The following is a 12,933-nucleotide window of genomic DNA, read 5'->3' on the forward strand; positions in this document are numbered from 1 at the left end:
TGCGCCTGTTCCTCATCTTCCTCCCCCACCACCCCCAGGCAGGCAGGGAAGAAGTCCCACTCATGAAGTCCCACCCATGGAGAGCAGAGGTCCCACCGCCAGGTAACACCTGGTGCCAGAACACATTTTAATTTGGACACTTTACCCCTAAATCTGCCATCCCTGATATAGAAAAAGGCTAGATTTTGTGGTCCCTGACGTGGAATCAATTGAAAAAATGAAAGGCTCAGATATAGGATGGGGACATCTGGCATGATAACAGGACATGCAAAAGCGATCTGGGAATCTTAGTAGACCACAAGCTGAACATGAATCAGCAGTATGATGCATCAGTTAAAAAAGTCAATATAATCCAAGGCTGCATAAATAAGACTGTAGTGTCTAGACTGAGGAAAGTAATAGTGCCGCTCTATTCTGCATGGTCAGATCTCACCTGGAATACCGTGTACAGTTCAGGGCACCATAATTCAAGACGGATATTGAGAAGCTGGAATGGCTAAAGGAAGGTGACCAAAATGGTGAAAGGTTTGGAAACAATAAAGCTCTAAGAGGAATGGTTTAGGGAGCTGGGTATGTTAAGCCCTGAGAAGAGAAGTTTAAGAGGTGATATGATATCCCTGTTTAAATGTTTGGAGGGATGTCACATTGAGGATGGAGCAGGCTTGTTTTGTGCTGCTACAGAGAACAGGACCCAGAACAATGGCTGCAAGCTGCAGGAAAAGATATTCCATCTCAATATTAGGAAGAACTTCTTGACAGTAAGAGCTGTTCAACAGTGGAAGGCACTCCCTTGGAGAATGCTAGTGTCTCCTTCTTTGGAGGTTTGTAAGCAGAGGCTGGATGGCCATCTGTTGTGTTTTGATTGTATATTTGTGCATGACTGAAAGAAGTTGGATGGCCTTTGAGTTCTCTTCCAACCCTATGATTAAGTATGGAAAGGGACACCATCCCAAATCTTTCAGCTTAGTTTTATCCTGCAGGTGAATTCTTCTGTGCTGTTAATTGATGCAATCCATGTTGTTGTTGTTGTTGTTGTTGTTTTTAAAAAAGTCAAATGAAGTGAAGAATATTAAAACTAGCTGATCCAGGGCACAGTAGTGAACTCCTTTTAGGACTTTAATTGGGTGATGTAACTGAATGGTGTCTTTGTTCTTCCTTGTAGCAAAAGATGATGGCAGCATTGCAGTCGCTCTGGGTTATACTGCTCACTTGGTCTCCATGATTTCCTTCTTCCTGCAAGTGCCACTCAGGTATCCCATTAATCACAAGGGCTCCAGGTCTGCAATCAAAGATAACATTAATGACAAACTGACAGAGAAAGAGAGAGAGTAAGTGTGTGTTTCTATCTCTTAGGTGTGGGGAGACTGTAAATTCTCCACTAAAGACTGAGAAATTTCTTTTTTACATGTCATCCAATGTATACTTCATAATTTCTGTCAGAGGTTCCTGCTAGAGTATCACTTTTGCTCTTGTCTCCTTTGAGGTATGGAGATTAAATATTTGCATTAATGTTTGGTGCAGCTGGATGCATCATGCTGAAAACATATTTGAAGTAGATTTTTGAAAATTGTAAAATTGATGTTTACAAAATATGTTCAGTTTGGATGTCTGAATTATTTTGGTTGCATTCAAGCAAGGTCTGACTTGCCCTAGGATCCCTAAATTTGAAAAACCAAAACTGTAATCCTCTGGGTTCCAGTCCCAGAATTCGAGTAGAGAGAAAATACTTCAGTGTAGTTATTTAATGGAAGAAGAGCAGGGTGCAAATTAGATGTTAACCATAACCCATGCTGACTTTTTAGTCAATCCAGTGCAAAATACTATCATATGAAACTGACTAATATATAGCCTTAAAAGTGAGGATGGTTGTAAATTGCATAATGCCTCTAATCCTGTTTCCAAAATTGCCTGACTATCTGAAATTAAGGTACTTTATCTGAAGCTATAGAATATTAAGCATTCAGTCTGTGGCAGATCATACATACCCAGAGCAAGGAGAGAAACTTAAATGAAAAATTATTGAGATAAGATTATGGGGCAAAACAGACCGACACAATACGCTGGCTTGGGGGTGGTGTGGAGGCGGGCCTCTAATAATAATAATAATAATAATAATAATAATAAATAAATAAATAAATAAATAAATAAATAAAAAATTTATTTCTATCCCGCTTTTTGCCAGGCAATCAAAGCGGCGTACAACAGGTTAAAATACATCCATATATATATAATACCCCCCCTTAAAACAAGATTAAACAATGTAAGATTAAACATTTTAGACGCTGCACACCCCGACACCATCCCAGCAGGCAACATTTTGGTGCTCCTGCGGCGTAGTGTTCATATGCAGCACGCAGGAAGAGCACTTAAGAACTGCTGCCATAGCCGAAAAATCGCCCTTTTGCCACTTCTTGGTTGTGCCGAAAAAATGCCGTCTTGGGGCTGCAGCGTGCAGCTACTGCAGCCCCCATCTAGTGCTCAAAGGGATGGCAGCAAGCCACCCCTATACGACCATCTGTTTCGGCCCTAAATATCTTTACAAATCATCCAAATGTCTTTCCAAATCATCTAACTTGGGATCTTAACCGGACACTATACTGTTATGACTAGCTATTGTTCATATCAAACCCAGTCTGTTAAAAGTGCCACAAGACTACTTTTTCTTCACTGTTTTTGTATTGAATGGTGAAGAGGAAGCTATATTTGGGTTCTGAATAATCATTCTAAGTGGCATGGTGTGCCATTTCCTAAAGATAAAATACCTACAGTTTGACAGATATCTTGGGCAGTTTAGCAAGCTTGGTTATTAAAGTAGCATAGAGTCTGCAGTGTAGGTCTTTCACTTACAAAGCTCCCTAACTTTATTGACAGAATATGGTATAAATTACTGTGTGCTACTGGTCTCCATGCAACTCACTTGGATCTTAAGCAGAAGTTTAAGATTCCTTAATGGGTAATTAATGATAAAGTTAACCGCAAGCCTAACTTCATTTTTATATTGTATTAAAAATATATTGTTGATGTAATATTACAAGGCTAATTTATTTCATAAATTTCTAAACCTCTTTTTGTTCTTGGGAATGTTTGTCTCAAGGGGAAAAATAGTTTTCAGCAAATGTGTGTGCGGATGTATTTCCGCCATATTTTCTTCTAATAGCTCCTATAAAATATATAAAGTTTAGGGACATGCCTTGGCTATGAATTGATTGTGGCACTTTTTCATGACTAAAATCTAGTCTCAGCAAGGTCAGCATTGACTTTGTATTTGCAAAGGATAAACAATAAAAATGAAGGTGGAACTCCTGTGGGATGGAGGAAGAGAAGACAGCTCTGGAAAAAAACTATTGGCCATGTTGGCCGTGCAGCAAAATAAAGTAAAACCAAAAATCTACAAAAGACTGATACCTTTATTGGCCAACCAGAATGCACAAAAAACATCATGCAAACCTTTATTGGCTAAAACTTCACTGGCTTCTTCATCAGGCAAAATATGTTTAAAAATCTTACAAAAGAAAATTGATAATGTTAGAGTCACAGGCCTACATTTTTTGGTATATACAGTATGTATTTTGTGCATTTTGGTTGGCCAATAAAAATATCGCCCTTTTGTGGATTGTGGGTTTTATTTTTTATTTTTTCTGCATGGCCAACACGGCTCCCCTGAATATGTTTTCTGGATTTGAAGATACCAAATTTTGCTGCAACAGGGAAATCCCAAATAAGTGGGAGCTAAGGTCTGAGTCTTGACTCTCGGAGGTTTCTGCCTCCAACAAAGGTAAAAATTTTTTTATTTGGACTATGATTAGCAGGGTTTACCTATACAGGTATTTGGACTATGATTAGCAGGGTTTCCCTGGATGTAATAGTTCAGAGACTTATTGGGAAATGTAGTGTTCTCTGCCTAAGAAAGGGGCTGTGGCTGAAACACTCTGGAGCCCACAAAGGGCTAATTTACTGCTATTAATGGAGTTTAAATTCTCCTGGCAAAGAGGGGAGTGCCCCCTGCCTGCATTGAGATCTCTCCAAACCTTCTGAATACAACAGGGGGGAAAATCTGATACAAAATGTTAGCCTGTGACAGTTCCCAAGTTTTCTTTTCCTGTATGATTTTTAAACATCTTTTGCCTGATGAAGAATCCAGTGGAGGTTTGAAAGCTTACATAATATATTTTGTGCATTTTGGTTGGCCAATAAAGATATAGTTCTTTTGTGAGGCATTAGTGACATCTTTCTTTATCACTTAAAAGTACAATAGGCCAGGATGACACAGGAAGGAAATTCCAACACATCCCTTGCCCAGGAACAAGACATGTTTCACTGAAGATAATGGTAATTCATTCCCTTGCAAATCATGGAATTAAGGCATTTTTTTAGCAGTAGGGGAAGTCTAAATTTCCAAAAAATGATTTCCAGAGCCCTTTCTTTGCAGCAGTGCTTGATTTTGGGAATTGGTCATTACTTCTCAATGTGTCAAGGACTGGCACCATATTTGTACCCATTGGCTACAGTTGTTGCTTTCTTTTCTGGAAATGCTAAAGGAAACAGTGGCCAATGGCACCAGGCCAGGGACCATCACTTCAAATACCATTGCTTTAGAGCAGTGATTCCCAAAGTGGGTAGTACACCCACCCTGGGGGCGGTGGAAAGATCCAGGGGCCAGTGAAGGAAAAGGTGGCAACAGGTGGGACTTTTCAGTCAAAGCATTTGTGAGCAAGAAAAACAAACTGAATCAGTGGCTTTTAGGACTATGGTGGGCATGAAGGCTGCATGAAACATCTTTTCAGGGTCCCTTAAAACCACCGCGAAGCCTTGCTGATTGCTTCATGTGTTGATGTTGCCTGTTCATTGCCTGCCCATACCAGCTCGTTCCCTTAGCCACATATTTTGCTAGTAGTGGTGGTGGTAGCTGGGAAACTCTTGCAAGGCTTGGGCACAGGATATTACTTCTGTGGTCCAGAGCAGCTCTATTTGGGGACTGACAGACTGAAGCATTGAGTTAGAGCACGTGGTGGCAGCGGAGAAGCAGCGGCAAAAAATGCGCTTTCGGATTTGGGACCGTGCCTAAGCTTTGTGAGGTTTGCAAGGACTTTGCTAGCAGGGTGGAGCTGTGTTGCTGCTCCTGCTTTCTTTCATTGGACAGGCTGAGAGAGAAGGTAGCAGAAAAAACAATTTTTGTCTTGGGGCTGGGAAACTTGATGCTATGTGGAAGGCATGTCTCTGGAGAAGGAGGGTAAGAGTATTTGGGATCAATTTTTGGAAAGTGTCCTTTGACTTGGTGCAGCTCTTGTAGTTAAAATATCTCCCTTTCCTCATCCATACCAGTCTCCAGTCCAGAGGATGTGACCTCTGTAAACCCACTCTGTAACCATCTGCAGCTCGATGAGGAAGGATTGAGAGTCCTTCCTTATTGGGAAGAAGCTTTTCCCCTCTGCACTGGTCACTTTGGGAGCAGCAGCCGGGTAGCTGGCTGAGCAGTGACTGAGAGGCCTCTTGGTTGAAAGGCCAGCATAAGTGTGAGGCTTCTCAATCACTGCTCAGCCAGCTCCTGAGTTGCTGCTCCCAACGTGACTGGATGCAAAGGAAGCAGCGACAGAGATGGGTTGTTTTGAATTTTCAGTAGAATAATAGAGCTAACATCAGAAGTATGCATTGCCAGGGGGGATTACTACTTTAGAGAATATGCCTAGCACCCAAACTGCCATCTGAGGTGCTGATGAGTTGAATGATCAAGGCTACTAACTGTGGAGTTTTTTGGGACACCTGTATATCCTAGCCTACATAAAAAGATCTCAGGTTACTGACATACATGTCAAATCTATACAAAAAATTAAAACAATTTCAAACAGTAAAATACTTTAAATATACAGTTGGCCCTCTGTTTTTGTGGGGGATCCGTTCCTCCACCCTCTGTGAAATGGAGATATTCAAGCCCCATAGTCTTGAATGGGGCATGTGCCTGCAAGCATGTGCAGGGCGTGCGCCACAGGGGCGCACCCCATTGAAATTAACCGATGTCAACTCTCTGTTGTTGTTGTTGTTGTTGTTATTTATTCAAGACCATGGATCTCAAGTCAGCGAGAACATAGGGTCAACTGTACTCAAGCTTGTAAAGTATGATTAACATATTAAACTAGGTTTAAAATACAGTGTGTCTGTGCCATACGTGACCTTCAGTTTACACTGAAGCCATGCAACAAAAGGATGAATGGCGCATGCACTCTGCTGCACTGCAAGCACAAGCCCCATTATATTGAATGGGGCTTGAGCATACGTACTTTTCGCCTTATGTGGGGAGGAGGTCTGGAATGGATCCCCCACGTAAAGTACTGTAAGGGACCACTGTACTAAAACAGTTGTTAACACTGTATACATTACCATTTTGAGATAAATCAATGAGGCCCAACATTTTGATGATCAGCCATGTTTTTACTTGGCACCCAAATGAAACCAGCATTGGTGTCAATCGGACTTCCAAGGCCTCCTTTTCACTTTGAGACAAAGTGGTGTCTCCCCACCACTTGTATCTTTTGGGAATTTTTGAAATAAAATAGCACATTTTAAATGCTGGGAAAGGCAGTGCTTAAATTAACAGGAGCATAATGCTGTTTCCCCTCCCTTGTTCAGTTGGGATTCAATCCACAAAGCTTTCATAAGTCACACAGTCTTCCATTCAATAATGTTATTACTCTGGATTTGAAATCAATAGCAGATAACATCCAAGAGCCATACTTCTTCCTACATGTTCTCTGTTTTTATGTGTCACACATTTTCCTCTTTTTACAGCACTACTAGAACTAGACTTTGTCTAAAATTCTTCTTCCACTCACTGTCCATACTGTCTAAATAGCTCATAATTACCACAATTCTTCCTTTGTGGGATGGAGGAAAGATCCCTTGGGTTCTCAGCAGATTCCAGTTGCTACTACCGGTATATAGCTTTCCCAGTATATAGCTTACTGTGGCTGGTTTGCCAGTGTGGGTGATACATGCAGTACTAATAACTGGCCGTGCCAACCCCAGATTAGACACTGCAGTGCTAATGTTAGTTAGAGGACATGAACCTATCTTTGAATATTAAGCCTGGTTGCTGCTTCCACCTGTGCCCTCCCAGAGTCATTGGCCAGGGGCAGTGGGAAATGAAAAATGAATACTGACAGCCATAGAGTAGAAGTAATTTGGGTTTTAGAATAGTGACTGTTCTGTTCTCCATGTTCAGTGCTGTCTAGTGGACATCTGAATTATTTTCATACCTGAAACTGAGAAAGTTTGTCCGTCCATAGATTGGATGTAAATTTGATCTCTTTGAAGCTGCCTGGAATAACCAGCTGCTAAGTAAAAAGGGAATATCGTCTGTGCAGGAGTTGTTTTATAATGGATTAAGGCATGTGAAATAACTAACATTTCAGCAACTTAGATTATGCTCTATTGTGTTTCTAGAGCTATTCAAAGTTTCACGGTTTTAAGAAGTGAAGCTTTATATAGCAAATAATCTTTGTCGTGTTACCTTTTATGCAGTATTTCTCAATCTGGGATGTATTTTGTCAGCTTTGAGGATCTCAGCTGCACTTCCAAGTCATACGTTGCATCATCTCTTCAATGCATCTGAATATTTTAACATGGCTGTTCTGTATCACATGCTGTCTCTATTTCTGTGATCCTCATAACACCTGTTTCTTCATATACCACTCAGGTCTTAGCATTTTTTAACAACAAATACTCAATCTGTAGGGAGTGGCGGTATACACACATGCACACACATATATGAATCATTATTATTATTATTATTATTATTATTATTATTATTATATTTTGAGAAAGTGGGGAGGCTAAACTTTGTAAAACGTGTGTGGTGGCATTTATATAATCTAAAAGCAGTGGCCAAGCTGTTCTTTTTTATCTGTGAGCTGCCTTTGGCTCCTCTGGGAGAAAGGCCATCTACAAATGGAATAAATAAATAAACTAAATAAATAATGAACAGGGCTCTGACTATCTTTCTTTCTTACCAGGTGATTTGATGTAGCATAAAAGTATCACGGAACACAACTTTGTAGAAAATGGGTTTTGAAACTGTGGAGTTTCCTGTCAGTACAAGCTGCTTCGAGTTACTCTGAGTTCATTCTGGGAGAAGTTTTGGAAACCCAACTCTTCTATTTAATTAAGGAAACTGTAAAATAACAATACACTTGGCGATGGTAATGGAAGTGTTCTTTCAGTAGTTCTGAAATCCCTTGAGAGCAAAATACTATACCTCAGCAAAACCACGCTGAAGGGCACATATAATATATCAAACCAAAAATAATGTGTCTGTGGCCTACTTAACCCCAGTTTGTAAAATTCTTCTGTAATCTAAGCAATCACTCACAGTATCAGTACTACTAATCAGGAATTATAGCCATTTTCAAGTGAGTCCAAATTTGGTACTTAAGTAGTTTTAACCCTCATGACCTTCCAAGGATTAGGTATTTCACTTATATCCGGTCTCTTGTAGACTTGAAATGAGCCCCAGCTTTCCCAGGCTTCGTGGGTAATTAGGTCAATTGGCTGAGGCCCCAGAATTGGACCACTCTGTAATTGGTATAATTCAAGTGTGTGCAAGTGTATATTCTTTTTAAATATTGGTTTTTCATTTATTGCTGAAGCGTTGGCTCCCCTTATTAGAAGAGTCTAACTAGTGCTGCACTTAAGAATCATAAAAATAGCTTGTGAAAAATAGTTTTAAGTTATATATGCAGCCCAATTTCTCTTCATTCAAGAGCAGATGAAAAGGTCTACTTTGTTGGTGGCAGTGACTCACCTCCGAGGTTTGATTGTGGACCACATCTTCGTACAACACACTGGTTTTGTTTGGGGGGGGGGGGTGAGGCACAATTAAGGTCCAAAACACACAGCAGAAATAATCCAGTTTGAGACTGCTTTAACTGCCTTGGCTCAATTCTAGGAAATCTTGGGATTTGTAGTTTATTGTGACATGGGGGATCTCTGACAGAGAAGGCTAAATTTCTTACAAAACTACAGTTCCCAGATCCCTAGGTTTGGGCCAAGGCAGTTAAAGCAGTCTCAAACTGGTTTATTTCTGCAATGTGTTTTGGACCTAAGTTGCCTTTCCATACCAGCAGCAACATCACCAAGGAGGCCCTATTAGGACTTTTGGCAGTGCAGGCCCTATTAGATGATGGTATAACTTAAACATTTCCCCTGAAAGATTTGAAGTCACAGATGCGATGATACAAGAGAGATGCTTCTTTACATCACACGGCCGTATGCTGTTTAAAGACTTCATATGACAAACCCACTGTTCTGAACTGTGTTTCATTACAAATAGACAAATCTTGTCCAATAGTACAAATTGGTGTTCTTTTCTCCTGCAAGGCAAGACTGTTATCACTTGCCCAGTTTGAATGTGCCCAAGCTGTAATTTGTGGACTGTTTCTCCAGGGCAGCTCCATATAGAGTGCTTTAGCCCACCTAGGTCCATTTGAATGCTTTTGTCTTCAGCCTTTTCACCTCTCACCTGTTAGGAAGAGGAATTGAACAATATGAGGAAGGGAAAGGAATATAAAGTCAGCCTGACCTGGGGCACTGAGAGCCAGTTGGACACCAATAAGCAAAATACTTCTTTTCTCAACAGGATAGGTAATAAGGAACAATTGAGGCTGCGGATGTGGCAGGAGTGTGCTGTCAACTAGCACCTTTGAATTACTGGCAGTTATTTACTGGCCAAGAAACAGCCCAGTCTTTGCACTAGACCAAATGCTTCAGGTGGAGAAAGCATCCTAGAAAAACTGTGACATTTTCACCTGGCATCTCTTGCTGTGAATTGGAATTTTATCCTTTCATTGAATGCACCACCGTTTCAGCTGGTGAGAAAATTTCTTTTCAGAACGCGACTGGAAGCATTCCATTTTCAGTGATCTTTTATCCAACATTATTTTTGTGTGTATGTTGTTGGGGCAAGGGGATTTGCAACTCCTTATTTGGGTTTCTTCAATTCAGTTTGAAATGTAAGCAAAAAGAAAGAAAGAAAGAAAATCAGGATCTAAACCACATGCTTTTAATGTTAGATTAGAACCAGGTGAGGGGAGGGCACTTAAAAATCAATCAGTTGCTTAAACTTCAAGAATAGTTTGGATTAAAGGCAGGTGGCCATACATGGACATATGAAAAACAAATTGGCAGCATATTGGTACATCTGAGATTGATCTCTTGGAATGCAAAAAGAAGCCCATAAATTACAGAACTTAGCAATAAAGATGCTTAGACCTGAGCACCCGGAAGAGCAAATTTTTGTATCTGTGGGGGAAATATTTATTTTTTTAAAAAGCATCTAGATCCTTTTAGTTTGCTTTAACAGTTAACATGTGACTGACCTTAAGAGGCCTGCGGAGACTCATTACAGCCTTTTCAAATATTGTAGCTGTCCCGTGATGCTGAACAGGTCGAGATTAGCCCAATAACAGCATGAGGCTGTGAAATGAAATGAGAGTGTGATTGGGAAGTACTTATCTAAGGTCAGGGAGAAAAAAAGACTAGGAATGAGCTTAGTAGTTTTATGGGAGATGGATTGTTCCAAAAGGTATTCTATTAGTGTTGTGATAATGGTGGCTCTCAAGAATTCGAAGGCTTTCATGGCCGGCTTCCATAGTTTTTTGTGGGTTTTTCGGGCTATATGGCCTTGTTCTAGAAGAGTTTCTTCTCTGAAGATGCCAGCCACAGATGCTGGCAAAACGTCAGGAAGAAACTCTTCTAGAACATGGCCACACAGCCCGAAAAACCCACAAAAAACTACAAAAGCTCTCAAGAATGATTGCACGATGGCCTTAGTTCATCATAGCAGCAAACATTAAGGGAAATTCTTTGTACTTTTGTTAACTCTCAGCTAAGAAATACTGAGCTATAATAACAAACTGTAGCTTTGCTAGGACAGTGATACTATCTGTAAAGTAATAATCCAGCACAAAAAAATAAATATGTAGGCAGACTAGTCTTCTTGACTTCTATAAATGTTTCTCAGGTGAAGTAAGCTTTTAGTTCTTCTGTTTTTAATATTTGAGCCTTTGTCCTCCTGGAGAAAAAATGCTTCACTTCTAAGGGGAGGCAGAATGCTAAGAAACAGGCTCAACACTTTTGCTTTACATGTAATTCCAGTTATGCCCCTTAGCAGAGATGTTGCTAAAGACTTGAAAACATGTCAAGAGTTTTATGTAATGCTAATAATAATATATTTGGTATTATCATTATAGAATAGGGTTGGGAGAATGAGATGGATGCCTATAGAGGTTGATTTGAAGAAATTATGCTAGAGGAAAAATCAGTAATACTGTGGATTTATGTATTTATTTATTTTTGAGCTTCCTTTACAAAATTCACTTCTAACTACTATGTAATAGTACAAATTAATGTAGCTTGAGGGTGGTCTATAAAAAAATTAAAATTTAAACTATTCAATTAAATTATTGCCAATAAATAACAGCCTTTTTGACTAAGAGGTTACCCCAGTAGTTTGCGGTAAGTGCAAATAAAAAGTCAAAAATAACTCATAATTAAAACCATTAATTCTATAACAGCAAAAATAATTTAAAAGGCTAAGTTAAAGAAATGCATTATAACTTTTTTTTTCCAGAATGACATTTTACTGAGGAACAGTCACAAGTCTGATCAGAGAATATTCCCCAGTTCAGCAATGACACAGCAGAAAGCTCTCACCCATCAAACAAATAGTCTTCTGGTGTTAGTGGTGTCCATGTGTTGGGGGGTGGCAGATCTTATTAACCTGATAGTACTGATGACCTGTATTCAGGGATGATATGAACCTCTACACCTACCCCTCGGTTCAGATTGCGTGTCACGTTAAGTCACATTGATTGGATACTCACTGTCAACTTTCATAGTACTGTACAGTGGACCCTTGGTATCTGCTGCGGTTTTGGTTCCAGGACCCCCTGTGGATAGCAAATGCATGGATGCTCAAGTACCATTATATATAGTGGTATAAAAAAATGGCATCCCTTATAAAAAATGGAAATGCAAGGCTTACTTTTTTGGAATTCATTTTTGGGGGAATATTTTCAAGCTTTAATTGGAGCTTACCAATTAAAATAAGGCCTTGCAGGGGGAAGATTTTAAAGAACACTTTGCAAATATCTTTAGGGCGGAGGCACACATAATGAGCATATGTTTGCTTGGGATCAAATGTTAGGTGTAATCCAACTGGAATCCCTCTGGCACCACCCAATGGAATAGGTAGGATGTGATTTCTCAAACTACTACAAAAGGTCACCAGACTTTCAGAGTAGATTTGAGAGAGTTTTGGAGCTTAAGGAAGCATCCCGTTTTAAAAGAACTCTAATCAGATTTTACACATTTTCTATCATTACATTTCACAGTCTACCAGGTGTTACCAACTAGAGTTTTGGGCCATCAGTGATACAGATTCTGTCCAAGAAGCTAGAAATCAGTGAGGTGTTGTTGGATAATGTCGCATATTCCAAGCAGTGTCACTTTTTGTTTTGTGCTGTGTTGATCCTAAACATAATTGTTTCATTCAGATGAGACTGTTTGAAATTGATCCAAGAGCACCTCTCACTGTTGGTATCACTATTGTATTCTTTTCCCAAAACAACTAATTTCTTTGTAGGTTTTGAATCTTGATATTCCATAATTTCCCCTCTCTTTATTTCTGCCATCTCCTGGGAGCTATAATCCAAGCTTTCTTTTTCTCAACTACAGTTACGTTTGGCATATTATAATTGTCAGTTTGAATCTTACTCAAAGGGTTTTTATATTACCGTTTTGACAACTTTTTCGTGCTTATATTCTCAATTCTTTGTGGATGACAAATCATTTTTTTTTTTGGTATAGATTTCAATGTAGTCACTTTATCATGGTGTTTATTATGTTCAGCTTGTGCGATCTTGCTGTGTGAACTGATAAGAT

General features: G+C 39.6%; 1 protein-coding gene across 1 annotated transcript in view; it reads left to right on the forward strand.

Moving 5' to 3' along the window:
* LOC121925120 (UV radiation resistance-associated gene protein-like) overlaps positions 1-9,729 on the forward strand; it is a 52,917-nt gene extending 43,188 nt beyond the window's left edge. Inside the window, exons 11-12 of the mRNA XM_042456915.1 lie at positions 1,163-1,328; positions 9,629-9,729. Coding sequence (XP_042312849.1) covers positions 1,163-1,328; positions 9,629-9,686 — 224 coding nt within the window. The 3' untranslated portion in view covers positions 9,687-9,729. The remainder of the gene's footprint in view (positions 1-1,162; positions 1,329-9,628) is intronic.
* The last annotated feature ends 3,204 nt before the right edge of the window (positions 9,730-12,933 follow it).

This window comes from Sceloporus undulatus, chromosome 3, assembly GCF_019175285.1.
Source record: "Sceloporus undulatus isolate JIND9_A2432 ecotype Alabama chromosome 3, SceUnd_v1.1, whole genome shotgun sequence".
Lineage (NCBI taxonomy): Eukaryota > Metazoa > Chordata > Lepidosauria > Squamata > Phrynosomatidae > Sceloporus > Sceloporus undulatus.